The 15,615-nt window shown below is 36.9% G+C and overlaps 1 protein-coding gene across 1 annotated transcript in view; it reads left to right on the plus strand.

Annotated features, from left to right (window-relative positions):
* Nucleotides 1–15,615, plus strand: part of ME1 (malic enzyme 1, NADP(+)-dependent, cytosolic) — a 180,651-nt gene that overhangs the window by 50,461 nt on the left and 114,575 nt on the right. The window contains exon 3 of the mRNA XM_010565742.1: nt 1,695–1,844. Within this exon, the coding sequence (XP_010564044.1) occupies nt 1,695–1,844 (150 nt within the window). The remainder of the gene's footprint in view (nt 1–1,694; nt 1,845–15,615) is intronic.

The raw sequence follows: 15,615 nt of genomic DNA on the forward strand, positions 1-15,615 counted from the left end.
ATACTGGGGAAATGAAAGGTTAGTAGGGAAATGTAATAATATGTAAGAAAATTTGTGTGTATTTGTAGCTAAGAACTACAAGTGCAGGATGTAATTTAACCTTGGAGAACATTCAAAACTAATGTGTATGATGGAAAGTGGCTCAGGATGTCTCATGGTGATGGTATTCAGAGTACATCTTCAACTCTTTGGTTTCTAGATCTTTATCTCTTTAGGGTCTGCAGTACCCTTAGTGACACAAGGGGAGGGACACTGTTTTGCCTCACTTCTATCACCTCATTACAGTCACCAGCTGCCAAACTGTCTGCACTAGCCTTGCTTATAGTGCCTGTTAATGGTTTACAGAGCGGATTGCAAAAGCAACACTATATACAGGGATATACAAGTTAAGCTTGAATGAAACAAATGCAGATTTACAGAACTGCTCTTTGTAAGGTAGTTAGCAGACTATATCTGTGTCTTCCTAAAGTATGAATTAGATTTTATTGGTGCATGTGATGCATAAGTATGCTGAAGGAGGGTTAATGTGAATAATATTTAAGTACATGAACCTCCAGGCTTTTGGAATGAATGTGCTGTATACATTTCCTCAACATTTGTGTAATAAAATGATGGGCATATTAAACTTTTTGAGTATAAGTAAGTAGTAATCCATTGTAAATTTAAAAAAAAAAACCTACATGAATTGTATACCTAAATTAAGTTAAAGTTTTTATGTAAGCCTATTGGTATTGAAGACTGCTTAACTTTTAAAGTAATACTTAACCTTACTAAAACTAATGAATAGAGAGTTGAGGTTTAGGATCATCAAATTCCTAAATATTAAGGGTTCACTAAGTGACCAGAGTCATACCTCTGTGAACTAGTATAACTTGAATTCACTCATGGACTCATATAATCTGTCATACTCAGCATTGAAATTTGGCTTCCTGGTTGGGATCTTGGAGCTTTAGTGTATTTATTCAATATTAAAGCGATGGTAGTCAAAACCAGATCAAGCTAAGCATGAACTTTTTTTCACTCTCATTTCTCTGATTTTTTTTCTTTCTCATTGGTTTTCTTTTTAAACAAGTATAAAACTTCTTCAAATGCAATCAAAAATTTATTTCCATTAGGAGATAAAACATTGCAGATTTCATTACAAACACAGATTTCAGGGATGAAAGGCCATATGTGTATGCTTTGTTTTTGAAAGCTTTGTCCTACAGTATTGAGGTGAAGTATTTATTTGAAGTATGAGTCTGGATTTAAGAGAAATTTCTATTGAGGCAAGAGCAGAAAAAGCTAACATTTTTAGTTTCATTTCCTTGGGCAAGAGAGTAAGCTTGATTAAGTTCTATTTAATGATGGGCTCATTTCAAGTGGAACAATGATACGTACGGATTAGGTTCTGACAAACCAAAAACTCAATTGCAGCATAGTGTTTTATACCTGAGAGGGATTAGCTTCCTGAGTATGTAGAGGTTGTCATCTTCGTGATGGTTTCAGCTTCTCTCTGTCTCAACCAGTTTGTTATCCTTTGTGTCTGAACCATTTGTGCTATTAAGACACGGAGGAATTTAAATACTCTCAACAAGAAAGAGGCTGTTATAGAACAAACATAGCTTTACTTAATTATCTAAACACATTTGTATTTCTAAATTTACTTTATATGTTCACTTGATGTCTGTCTAACTATATGCAATTCTCCACAGATATATTCTACTAATGAGTCTTCAGGATCGAAATGAAAAGCTTTTCTATAAAGTGCTGACTTCTGACATTGAAAGGTTCATGCCTATTGTTTATACTCCCACTGTGGGACTGGCTTGCCAACAATATGGTTTAGCATTTCGGAGGCCAAGGTATGTAAGTTTATACTTCAATAAAAGTAATTGTATCTTATTTTCCTCTTGGCAGATTTCTGCAGGGGGTTTCTAACATAGCTGAATGTAAGCCAAAACTGCAATAATTGAGATAATTCAAACTACACTTTTGGTCTACATTGAACAATAATTTGTATTGCATTAAGAGGGCAAATCGTTGTTTTAATTGCATTAAAACGTGTACATTTTAGTCTCATTAACTGACTTTTTTGGAATCCTAGCTGCGTGTTACAAGACAGAGAAGAATGGATCCTTAGTCTTAGATTTGTCTTAGCAACCTGAAGAGTATAGACTCTTACCTATATAAATATTTATATTATAGGTATTTTATACATACATATATAAGAATAATATGTATACAAACTAAGGATGCAATATATATGTTTCTACAGACATCTTACAAATAATCAATAATCATCAAAGCGCCAGTCTCACTGGTTAATAATTAGTTGTTTCACGGGTTGGTTACTGGACTGCTTTTATTCTGTAGACAGTATCTGTATTTATAGAGTGGTGAGGAAGTGGTATGAAAGAAGGATAGATGCTTCTGTTTCACTCTGCCCCTTGAACATCAGTCCACAGAGTTTGAGATTTATGGTGGTTGCTGTTTGAGAGCCTTGTGTATACCAGTGCCTTCAAGTGCAAACTGGAACATCACTTCGGAGCCTTCTGTACAATTTTCTGGCAAAGGAAGAGATAAATGAGCTGTATGTGCATAGCTCTGTTAACAGAAATAGTTTGTTTTACAGTCAAGGCATTGATCAAAAATAAGAAGCTTGCAAGATTAAAGGGAACAAACAAGCGCTCACAAATTCTTCAGCAGGAGGTATTTGAGGGAGAAGACTTATGGCTTCAAGGTTTTGTTGTTAATGTAAAAATCATTTTGGCCTTGTGACTGACAGAATGAGTCAGGACCATCTGGCCAACTGCAGAAAACAAGAATTCCCACTTCTATACACGTTAAAAAGTTCAAAAAGACCTCAAGAATGCTTACTTAAACCTGTTTAACAATCTGTGGCTTTTAGGTGTCTCCCCTAGCAAGAGAAGTCATCTCCTTTTTTCCCCTCAGTGTTTACCACCATGGTGATTTTATTGGCCTTCTAGGAAGTGCTAAATGTGCCTGGAAATTAAGTCTTCGCCTAAGCTGGTCTCATTGCCTCTTGTTTTGATATCCACTGCTGCATAAGATATTGCACAAGGAGCACCTCTGCCCATGCATGTACTTATCACTTTCTCCCCAGACCTGTGGAGCATCTGTGGAGGAAAAAACCTTGTTAAATTAGACAACTTTTCAGCTGAGTGTCAGTCTGCAACTGGTGAAACACAGCTTGCAACAGCAGCCCACTTTAGAGATTTTCAGACTCCTGAACTGCTTTATTCAGTCTGATCCTAAGCACACTCAAGACACAAGGAAAAAACTGATTTGGGATTTAGGGCAGGGAGAAGAAACATTTCAACTTCTTGCCTTTTTTTTTTTTTTTTTTTTTTTTTTTTTTTATATTATTATTTAGTGGAATTTTTATCCGCAGAGGACTTAGAAAGTTGCCCTAAATCTTTCTCCTTTAGATATTAAGACTAAAATCCTAGTTCACATTGCTCTGTCACTAATAAATTTATGGATCTGTATAGTTAACTTGAAACAAATTACACCACAGACATGCAGTTAGCACAGACATACTGGGAAACAAGGACTTCTGAGTTCTCCACTCCGCGACTAAGCCACTCTTTAGCCTCTCCTGTAATGAGAATTGAGTAGACTTTAAAACTTTATGGATTTGTTTGAATCATTAATGTATGTCATCACAAGCTTACATTTTATTTTCCTTGTAGTTTCAAATACGATATTAAAAGCATTCAAAAGCAAAGCATAATAACAGTAATACGTACATTGTGCAGGCTTTGGAATAGCAAGCTGAACTTCCTCAACTCAGCAAATGAGTGCAATATAAAACTACCAGTGCATATAAATAACATTGTATTAACTTTCTGTGTTCCCCGTGGATTTTCCTCTGTTCTACTTTAAAAAGCTTGTTATTCTGGCACATGGATAGTGAACTTCCATTCTGATGATCTGTTTAGCTATTCTGAACAGTGACAGTGATGATCCAAGTGCTCACTGAGCATCCTCATATTTGTATGTTCTTAAAAGTATGATTTTATTTACCAATATTGGAATGAAGTCTGATTTTCTTCTTCCAAAGAAGTGTTAATTTCCTTACTGAAAATGAGCAAATTCAAGGCAGATTATACTACTTTGGTAACTTCTTTCCCTTATCATTTAACTTAAAAAATGTATAGCTTTATAGGACATTCCATAATTTGGTATTTCATACTGTGTTTTTCACTGCAGTTGAGCTGCTAATGAATGAATGATCTTTGAAACAATATTAAATTGTTTGAACTGATGTGTCTTTTGGTATTCAGTTGTTGTGTTCTTGAGCTACTGAAGTCAGCCATGGCTATATTCATCTGTCTGCTGCTTCCCCAACTATGTGTGCTTTATATACGTGACTGACTGTCTGGGGAGACATATAAGATACTTACAAAAGTCTGGTTTATTTCTAGTCCTGCTGAATTGCCTCACTACTTTCAAATAAGTGTTATAATGACTCATTTAAGTAAAGATGGCTGAAGAACATGTACAATCTTCTTCTGCCTAATAAGGATCTCATAAATATTTTTTTTTCTTAAGAACAAAATATCATCTGCCAAGTCAGATGTTTACTCTTCCCTGTAAAATTCCCAACTGTTATGTTCATGTTATCTTACTACCTGCTGTCATTCCCACACCACCCAGCTGATGCCAGTCTTCATTAGAGGTCTCAGAGGAAAGGACTGTAGTTTCCCCTTTGACAGACTCTTTTCTGCTTGAGAAATACCTATACTTTGTGATCTTCCACTGTACTCTGTTACAGAGATCTGGTTTTTTTCTAAGAACCTTTTCTAAATTATTCCAAAACTAGCTGTGCAAAGCAATCAATTTCATTTGGTTTGAAATTGTATTCTAGACTGTGACTCGTTAACATTAACCGTTATATACCAGCGTCCCTCATAAATGGCACCCTCCGTGAGCTGAACTCACAGGGAAGAAAAAATAAACATTTAATGTAACATACAGAAGGAGAAGAGGAGTAAAAGATATAAAATTTAGTCCAGTCTATACATTCTCATGGTTTTTATTACTTGATATTTTCTGGTTGTTACAGTTCAGGAAAAAGGTATGATCTTATCGTACCTTAAAAAAAAGGTCTTATATGTAACAACTGTGTGTATCTGGTTTATGCTGACTCTCATCTAAATGCTGTCTTTAATGATAAATGAATGTTTTTTCTTTTAGAATGTTTTTCATTTCAGAATATTTTTATTACTGTCTCTTCCCACAGTTCAGAAAATGTTTGATATTTCGTAGTTAAACAAAGATCCTAATAGAAACAGTCTTGTTTATATAGGTAAATAAGTTAAAAATTACCCAGTTACTGCAGATCATATTTATCACACTGGAAGTTGCAAGGCAGTGTCTTATTATTCAGTTTAAATCTATAAGGCTTTTTTATATTCAGTTATTTCTTTATGTTGTGAAGTGAGTTTGAAGCTGCTGGCTCACAAGTATGTCTTCAGGCAAGGAATAATGGAAATTAATTTAGAGTTAAAAAAATAGGTGTCTCATGGGATCATTAAATGAGATCATCTTCTGTGACTCACATGTTTTTAGAAGACTATATGGGCTCACATGATGTGCTTACAGTTATAGAAGGACACTGTGGTTCAGGCGAGATGTTTTTCATCCTGAAACAGTATTTTGCAATTATAGAATAAACATTCATGGCTGTCCAGCTGACTGTCTGCTTAAGCAACATTTCTCAAGAGAACCAGCTGCAAAGTACCTTGACTCACTGGTTTGAAGCTCATCTGGATAATTGACATTTGTTTGTAAAATCCAAACTCAACTCAAGATTGCATTACTCTCTCTGAAGATTCAGCTTAAAATCCACCCGTTTCATGAATAAGAGCTTTATTCTAGAAATAAACAGTACAGATCGAATAGCAGATCTGTAACAAGCACCTACCTACACCACATAGTTACAGAAACGTAATTTAGAAGACCAGTCTCTCTGGTCTTCCTCACAACCATTGAGGAGGGTGAAGGAAGAAAAAGGCTTCTCAAAGGGATAGATCAGAGAAGGAGTTTGGACTTGTACAGATAAAAGCTTTAAAGGCTTATGCTGGGAATGTAATGGAGTTGTGGTTTTATTGCAGTGATCATGCTGTCATTAGGAGCATTATCTCAATCTCTACTAGGTCACTTCTTGGTGCAGAGTTTCTATCCATCATTTAAAAATAAATTCCTAAAGTAAAAATTCTTCAGTTGCACAGAGCGTGTACATACATATGACAACTTCTGCTGACTTACCAAGAAACAATCTATAAACGGATTTCTGAAATATAACTGTTCTTTCAGTTGCTTTATTCATCCAAAAAGAATAAACATGGGAAAGCTCAATGGAAATTTCCTCTAAGAATCCAGAATCAACTTTTTACATCGTATAGAGAACACCCAGGAGTTTAAGGTTCTTGTGTAAACTCAGCATTCAGAGAGGGGAGGAAAAATTGCCAAGTATTGCTATGCTGAAGACTTTGGACGTTGTTAAAATGTTAGGTGACTGTTTATGTATTTCCATTCCTAGAAGGAAAAGCCATTTCAAACAGAATACGAACAGAGCAAGCCCTGGTAACTATTTCAGCCACACAGGCATGGCAAAGTTCCTCTGAAATAACTTCCCAATGCAGTCACACGCTGTCAAGCTGACTAGGAACCATTTTTAAAGCAGCTATATTGAATCTGATGCTGCATATTGAAGATACAGATGCAGTCTCTTAAAAGGCAAAGTATGTCAGCCTTCGCTTTGAAGTTATTTTTCTTTTTTCTTTTTTTTTTTACATATAGAAGCAGATCTTGTTCAGCAAACTGTTCTCACAGAAGTTTTCTTCTGTAATAATTCTTTCAACTTTTTTTTCTTGTTTTCCTTCTTCACAAATGAGTAGACATAGCATATCTAGAGGTCTCTTATTTACCCCAAGTCTAAGCAATATTACATTTTGAATTGACTTTTAATAAGTATTTTAACAATGTCTTTGGTTTAGGTCTTTTAATATTCTTAGAGAGCACTTGGAATGTTATTAACAGTCTTTAGTACCAACTTTTCAGAAGACAATTTATCATACTAAATACTCAGTTTGCAGGTGCTGATATTATACCAGATTGCCTCCTCATTGAAGTGCGTGACTGACTCGGCATATAAAAATTTGAGATCAGTTCCTTTCCTCGTATTCCTCAAAGGCAATGTATTTATTTACATATATTGTATGTATTTCCATTTACAGTGGTTCAGATGCACTGTATTGAATGCAAGTGCTGCAAGCGTGAGTTCTTTTTTGTTGACATAGTAATGTTTACATATTGAGATTGTCAGCTGCAAGATAGCATCACTTCTTTATAAAGAAATTGAATTAGAGAATAGGGAAATATTTGCTTCCTGTGACAGAACTTACAAAATGTTAGACCTTGGTGGCAGAAGTTGCAGTCTGTTTGCCAGCACAAGATTGATCCTGTGGTAGATTTCATAATTTTTTTGTTTGGTTTTTTTTTTTTTTTTTTGTGGTTTTTAATGAGGCTTTCATTGGAGTCGGGATTTTTCTTTTTCTTAATTCCATTGGATGCCTTTGACATCCAAGTCTTTTCAGAAACCAGATTTGGCTTACAGGAGGCCAAAACCTTGTCACGTACTCCTGGATCACATGAGCCATGAAAGTTTAGTTCCTGGTGCTTCTTTGTGACTGTCTGTCTCATCCTCAGATACATGGTATTTTCTTGATTGAGACCAGAAGGTCTGGATTCATTTGACCTAACTTCTTCACCAGTATAACTGCACCCTTAGATTTTATTTTTCTTCAGCACATCTAGATGTTTTTTCCCAGACAAAACAGATATATATATTTTTAGAGACTTTATTGATCTGATTGTTACTATGGATAATTATCTTAGTATCTTCATTTAGTTAAAACTGATTATTGTGCAATATAAAATTATATTAAAAGATACAATAAAGCAATAGTTTCAGAGTTATTTTTCCTAGTACTTTTTTCTCTGAAAACTATGCAGAATTTTCATCTGGAAGTGAAAAAAAGAAAGTATGGGGGTTTTTTAAGCAATCTCTTGTAATGGCTTGATCGTTAGAGCAGTCTCTGAACTCAAAATGTGTTGCAATAAAGACATAAAATAAAGCAAAATGCTTCTTTGAAAGTAGCCTGTTGGAGTTCCATTCTCCAACAGGCACTGGTGTGTGTTGTGAGTATTAACAACCTGGCTCAGGTGGCCAGTTACTCTGTAACATTATGACAGAGAATTAGCATAGCTGTACCATTTCTTCTAATTTTAGACAATCTTTCTCTTATTGACTTCAGAAGCCTGGCAATGATGGCAGTTGCAGCCCTTCATGAAGCACTTTTGAAATACATGTTGGTTTGTCATTTTCACTTTTGTCTCTTGTGAAGATGACAACGGTTGATGCTTTCCAGGCAGCTTTTCGTCTCGTTTTTTGTATAGCCTTTTCATTGAATTCAAACACCATGACATGTCATGACACCCAGTAATTCTACTTTTTGGCATGATTCTGATCTGCTCTGTTACCTTCATCAAGCTAAAACTTAGCTTAGCATGCTGTTGCTTCCTCGGTTTGAAAATAATGCTGATTGATTGATAGATTCTCCTAGCATAATTTTGCCCTGCTCTGAAAAGTTGGAAAAGGAGAATTGGCACAGCATGAGAGTGTTGAATTCCTCTCTTCTCCTAGACTGTCTTCTAGAAACACACTACGCTGAATTGTGCCCAAGGTGTATTCAGCTTGGTCTGTCAGCAGCCAGTAATGCTGCTGCAGGGAAAGATGTGAGAATCTTGCATAGAAGGTGTCCGTTGGCCTCGTTTTGGTCTTAAGAGTGCTCTGTAAATGTTAAGCTAATTTCTCATTCTAAGAAATGAATGAATGAAAATAAGTTATATCTTGATTTTTGAAAACATTAGGATATTCTTTAGGTTACGTGTATGTAGTCATTTGATTTCTCTTGAACTGTGTTAAATTCATGGCTTTTGGTAATATTTTGGCAATAGGTTCGCCATTTAGTTATAGTGTGAATTTTTCTCTTTTTATTAAACTTGCACCTTAGAATAAAATAATGAATGATTAGCCTGTGCTAAACTGGGAATGCGTAGTCCTGACCTAGCATTATGAAATATAATGTTCTCCATGTGATGTTATTTTTTTGTATGTACTTGGTGCTTGCATGTAGGTATTACCTACAGCATTACTGGAAGGGGACAGAAGTCACGCTTCGAGCTATTCTTTCATTTAGTCTTGTCTGACTTGGGGCTTTACCTATTATTAGCCTCTTCCTACCTTCATGAGCTGCATACGTGATTTCTTATGCAGGTAATCTTCTAGGGGTTTTCATCATGGTCATAAAAGCTTTGTCCTGAAACACATCACAAGCACGGAATTTCTGGCTCTCAGACCTAAGTCAACTCTTGATGGTGCATTGCTCTGTTTTTTCTGGAGGGAGTACATTTGGGTTGTGAGCAGGAGGAAATGAGGCCATCCCTACTCAAAACATGACTCTCAAAATGTTTGGCAGCAGTCCATGTTTGGTCATTTTCTTCTCCCTCTTAGCCCAGTCTTCTGAGGAAGACAGCTAACAAGCCTCAGGGCTCTTCTGCAGACATCCTTGGTGTTTTCTGTGCAAGAGTGCCAGAATTAAAGTACTGGCAACGCCTGTCTCTCTGTTTCCTTGTCCATTTCCTTCACACAGTCCTGCATATTTCCAGGGCATCCCTGTCCTCATTTGGTTGGTACTGTTGGTTTTTACACATTTCCACTATCTCTTGTGTGAGGTTAGAACAGAAAGTTCTCCCTCCTCCATAAATTTAGAGGACTCAAATTTATCTTCAAGGGCATCTGCACTCTGAGCCAATGGGAACTTAACTTCTAAGGTTTTTGGCATATTATGATGATTATCTTCCTCACTGTGAATCCTACTAAGTCCTCTGAAACAGAGATGTTTCTTACTCATGCTTTTCACCACACGGGAAGGACAGTTTGTGTGACAGTTACTAATGCAGTGCTTATTAGACCCTTCTCGTTTGGTTTGTTAAAACAGTCATCTTGCAGATCTACGTGCAGAAGACTGGACAGAAAGTACATGATCCCAACTTAAATGTCTTTACTCTGACTAATCTTTTCTCTCTAGTGCAAATACCACAGAAAAAGTAGGCTATATCCTTTTCAACAAATAAACTATATAATTATGTTTTTGAAATAGCAATATTCTTTTGGCAAGTTATAGTTTCATATCAATAATTAGGACTTGTACTGATGTATAACCACGTTACTCTTCAATGTCTTCTTTTTTTCCTGAATTTTTAGAGAGATTTTGACTCTACGCCAGCCCACAATACTGCCTTCTGGTTATAAACTTCCAGATTTCCCGAAGTAGTACATTCCTTCATGAAATGTACTTTAAGGGCAGAGATTTTATTTAGTTTTCACACCTTGACTTGGCCAAAGACTTGTAAGCGACACTAAAGTGTCAGGTAATAGAGTACGGGAGAGGTCTACTCATTGGCTCTGTCCTACCCTATTGAAGCAATATTTATCTACCACAATTTTCCTCTCACAAAAGAGCATCTGTCAACCTGCCAGATTTATACAGCTCCCTGTCAACATCATTTGGCCCCCAAAGCAAACCTTTTAAGAGTCACTTGCTTCAATAAGAGAGCCATAACTTTCCACAGTTCAACACCTTTGCAAGGACAGACTATGAAATCCCATGCAATGTCTGCAAATGGATGTGACTTCATCTTTACCTCTTGTGCAAAATGATAGATATAGTTGTCTCCCTTCTGGCTGGGGGACCTTGGACAGCCCTGAAGTTCTGGCCTGCAGTTCACAATAGTTTGCATATTTATTACATCCATTCCAGTGGACTGGAATTCTGCACCATCCTAGCACTCATTTAGGACAACACAGACAAGTGACAGGTTGTGCCATGTGAACAGACACGATGGTCCAAGATTTTTTCAGGTGTCTGATCAGCCTTTGGAACAGGAACTTGAATTTTCAGATTCTCTTATTCAGAGAGCGTGAATTCCTTTGTGGATGATCCTAGTAATGTCAGATCCTCTAAGTCAGTGCTCAAAGTAAAGCGAGACACAGCACTGATGCTGGTGGCTGCAGCATAAAGCAGGTGATAATTTTGGTTTTAAGATCTGAATCCGTTGTCTTGGAGATTCGAACTTTTTTGCAATTAGTGATCTTCAGTGTATTGATGTCAGCTTCACACCGAAGTGTCTCAAAACTCTTGTTTGGAGTGGCTTTCAGGGAAAGAACATTCATTTTAATCTTTAGGAGCATACTTAGTAATAATAAAGATGTTTCTGCTGTCAGTCTCAGTTGCCCCATATTTTGCTCCAGGGCTCTGGCCGCCACATCGTTGCCTGTGACATATACGCTGGTTTACTCTAGGCTTCCCTCTAGACCAATGCAACTGATTTGCTGTAGGAGGTGAGGTAAATCTTTCAGTGCAGCCCAATACAGCCAGAAACTGTAAAGTTAGAAATTACTTCATCTGTGGAGAGTAAATGGTCTGGGTTTTGGTGAAAAGAGGTTAGGAACGGAGGAGAAGCTACAGCTTATTTGTTGAGGCTGTTGTGCACACCTTCAGTGTCGGGCATGCTTTTAGACTAACAATAAAAGGTCCTTTTAGAAGACATATATTATCTTGTGCTGTGCTGAGACATCCAAGGGACTCTCAAAAAGGGTGACAACAATTGCACAGATGCAATGAAGTAGTTAAAATGAAATCACTTTCTATCAGTAAGTGTTGTTCACCACAAAACTGGAGGCAGCTGATGGTTCTCAAGCAGCAGCTGTGACTTCTTTGCTGAGTGTTTTTCTTCTAGAAACCTGTGCTAATGGCTATTTAACCTTTATGTTGGACTTGCAGTTGCTGAGGAGTTAGAGTTGTTTGCATTTTGGATGGCAGTCCTTCAGTTTTTGTACAAGTGCCTATTCTGAAACCCTCCCAGAGGAGGTAGCACTCCCCTAGGGCAAGCACTGCAGGGATTGCTTAGTAGGGTGCATTTCCATGCAGAGGAGCGTGTAAAGGAAGAAGACCTGCTGCTTTTCTGTAGCTGTTAGCTGTTAGCTGTTCTTGGAGATGAGAAGTGTGTGTGCTCACAGGCTGTCCTCTTGCCCTTCTGTGTGCTGTTCAAACTTGCAATTCATTGCTTGGGAAGTACTAAGAAAAAAGTGTATGTTTCTTTCTCCCGTCCTAGGGCTATGCTGTAGAAGGGTGCGGGCTTACTTCCAGATACCAATAGGATAAAAAAGAAATCGTATTACTGCATGTGCTTACAAATAGGTATCACCAGCAGTAGGCACGTATGCGTTGGCAACATGAGCGTATAGCAAAGAACTGTTAGAGGTGACTGATATACATTTAGTGTTGGGTTTGTTTTAAATATTAAGATCTTCTTCGAGGTAGAGGAATCCTACTCTCTCCTTTGTAGAGAGTTTTTTCCAAGTTCCCAGTAATTCCCATTGCTGTCTCCTGATATTGCAAAACGAGGTACCAGTAGTATTTCAGATGAGACTTCAGTGACTTAGAAAAATTACAATGCTTTATTAGCTCATTCTGTATATATCCCAGCCCATTCCCAGAGGATGTTTTCCTTTAGGAGTGTGCTTACGCTGGAATTTCTCCAGCTCTTGTTTTCTGTACATTTGTTGCACGTCCTTCGGCACCACCCAAATCCCCTGCTTACACATTCAGCAGCTTCTCTGTTCAAAATATTCTCATTACTCAGCAGTCCAACATTGTCTCATTGTTGCACTTCCAATACAAGATATAGTAGCTTTTTAAAAAAAATCAGTTATTCCTGTAACTGTATTTGATGAAGTCCAAAAGAGGAAGGAAAAACCCCAGTGAAATCACTCTTAACTTTGCAGTAGCTTGAATATTCTAACATCATAGTTTTCCGTCTCTGTCTAGAAGCTTTCTAAATAGATAAGGTAAATAGGTCTTAAAATGGAAAATTGAAAGCGAAGAGAAGGTGTAAAAAGTTTCAACCTTTAAGACCATAACAATGGGATGATTGTGTGTTTTAATATATCTTGTGTTTCTCGTTATTTATGGCTAAATGCTTTTAGTCTGGGAGATTTTTACACTCTGCTTTTGAGACAGCCATATGCCGCTGCTGATACAAGGCTTCTGAAAAAGGCAAGAGTCAAAAGTTTTGGGATAGAAATGAACCCTTTTATTTCTTGCATGGCATTTTCATCCTTTTTAGCAAAGTTTTATAGCTTTATACAACTGTTTTCTTATGTGTGCTGTTCGGTAAAAAATGTCAGCAGTGTAAATTATAATAAACCTAAAACAAACGTAAAAAGACCAGGTCATAATAACTTTCCCAAATCTTTCCCAAAGAGTAACATTAACATAGTGTAATTTGCAGTTGGGTGAAGAAAGGTTAGTGAGGCCTCTGTCATCCTGACCACTGCTCTCCGAGTTAAGTGGTGGCATTGCAAGTCAGTTCTGCTTTGTATAAGGACCTTCTTCTTCTAATGAGTATTAAGTGATTAAACCACATGAAGGAAAACCAGTATTTTTTAGAAAACAGCTGTAAGTGTACAAGAGACTGCTGAGAGCATAGATCAAACAGATGAAACGTTAAGAATGCATACAAACCAAACAAAGCAAGTAATTCTTGTAAGAAAAGCAAGGACTTTTAGCCAGAGGCAGGCATTGACAGGGAAGGCATAAATCAATTGGCAGAAAGAAGGGATGGACTCCAGGAAACCATTTACTGAGAAATATAAAAAAAGGAAAGTAAGCTTCAGTTTGTGCTGAATGAGAACCTATGCCTTTGGCACAAAGATGGTCAAAAGCCAGTTCTCATTTTTGCCTCTCTGTTCCGAAAGCAGCTACATTTAACTTGAATTTCTGTTTAGTCTTAAGGAAAAAGGGAATTTAGGAGACCTCACAACTTTATTTTAATGTACTCTAGAATAAGGAAATTAACTGCTGTTTTGGGCTTTTTGGTGGAGTGTTCCATCGAAGGAAACACCTTACTGTTGCTGAGATGAAGCTCTAGTGTAGCTTACAGAGACACAGCAGCACATTTCCATTTACAGAAGTTCACCATATTATGGCAGCTTTCTTATATTAGAGGGTATTTTTTTGTTTGTTTTAACTTTTCTCCTGGAGTTCTTCTTTAGGTTTATCATAAGCATGTACGAACGTACAGGTTTGCTGCACTGTATGTTGAATGGCAGGTTGTTCATGCTGCCTGTTTTAGGCAAGAGTATGTCTCTGAGAGTTTTCCTTAGCCATCCAGAACGAGCTCCTTAAGCATGACATGTAGATGTTTCCTTCTGAAAATGAAAACACAGAACATGGTTTGCTTTCTCTTTGATTAATCAATGGTTTTTTTGACAAATAACTAGTATACAAGCATGGGGGATTTGTGATTCTCAGGTAAATAGCATATCTAAAAATATCTCAATATTGTCCTATTTCTGTTTGCTGCAAGCAATGTACCTATTTTCAGTTTGCCACTTCACATAGAATGGAAAAATACTCCAGTGCACACACTGAAATGAGATTCTTCTTGAGGATGGTCATAACCTCAGTCATTTCATTTGATGAGTGGTTGGTACATTACAGTCAAGCTTTACAGTGAAACAAATGTCATCTTTGAAAGATGACTTAAGTTATGGCCCTCAGACTTTCAATGGCAATGTCCTCAGAAAAGCCTGTGCCTCTTTCTGACATTGGGCTTGAGCCTTCGAGTCCCTTGAACAGGTAGGAAGCTCACAAATAATGTTTCAGAAATGCTTCTACTGTGACTGCTAGATGATGCTTTTTGAATACCGCCATCACTCTGTAAGACTGCCTCCAAGACTCCTTGCTATGTCCATTCTGTATCCTGTGCTGCTTTGTTTCATGTAGGTATATAGCAAAGTCTATCAATAATATTAGCCGTTTGTGTTAACCGTTAGCATTGCATGGTGCATTTTTTCCTAAAATGTTGATAATGACTTTATGAAATGAAAAACTTTACTTGGGGTCATGACTGAATTTATATAAAAAGGAGGGAAAGTACAAGACCATTAGTCTCTAATGGTTGAGATTAATTTTTATGACAGGGAGCCAGATACATTCCAGATGTTTAATGCTTCAAATGTTACCTTGGTGTTCCATCTAGTATAATTTTTTTCTCAAATTTTATGATAAAGGCTCCTACTAATTTTTAATTGAGTCAGAAAATCACTAGTCTATTCTTAAATATATTAAATTCCCTATAATTAAAGACAAATTATATAGACAATATAAATATACATTTCCTGGGTTTTGCTGGTAAAATTTTAACACTAACTTTTTCCATGAGTGAATTTCAGAGAACTGGTATGTTGGACTTCGTTAACATCAGATAACACAGTCTTAAAAATAATCATGTATGCCTCTTGGTTCCTCTGTCTGAGATAGAGCTGGACCTACAGCTTTTTCCCCATGTTAAAAGCTGTTGTTGGACACAGTCCTAAAAATTTTGTCTGTCATCTCATGCATTCATGCATGTTGTAAATTTGACAGGAAATAAGAGCTGAAATAGTGTTGCTGGTCAGGTTGTTTGCATTTTTCT

The sequence above is a fragment of the Haliaeetus leucocephalus genome, unplaced genomic scaffold (genome assembly GCF_000737465.1).
Source record: "Haliaeetus leucocephalus isolate CR32 unplaced genomic scaffold, Haliaeetus_leucocephalus-4.0 Scaffold195, whole genome shotgun sequence".
Classification (NCBI taxonomy): domain Eukaryota; kingdom Metazoa; phylum Chordata; class Aves; order Accipitriformes; family Accipitridae; genus Haliaeetus; species Haliaeetus leucocephalus.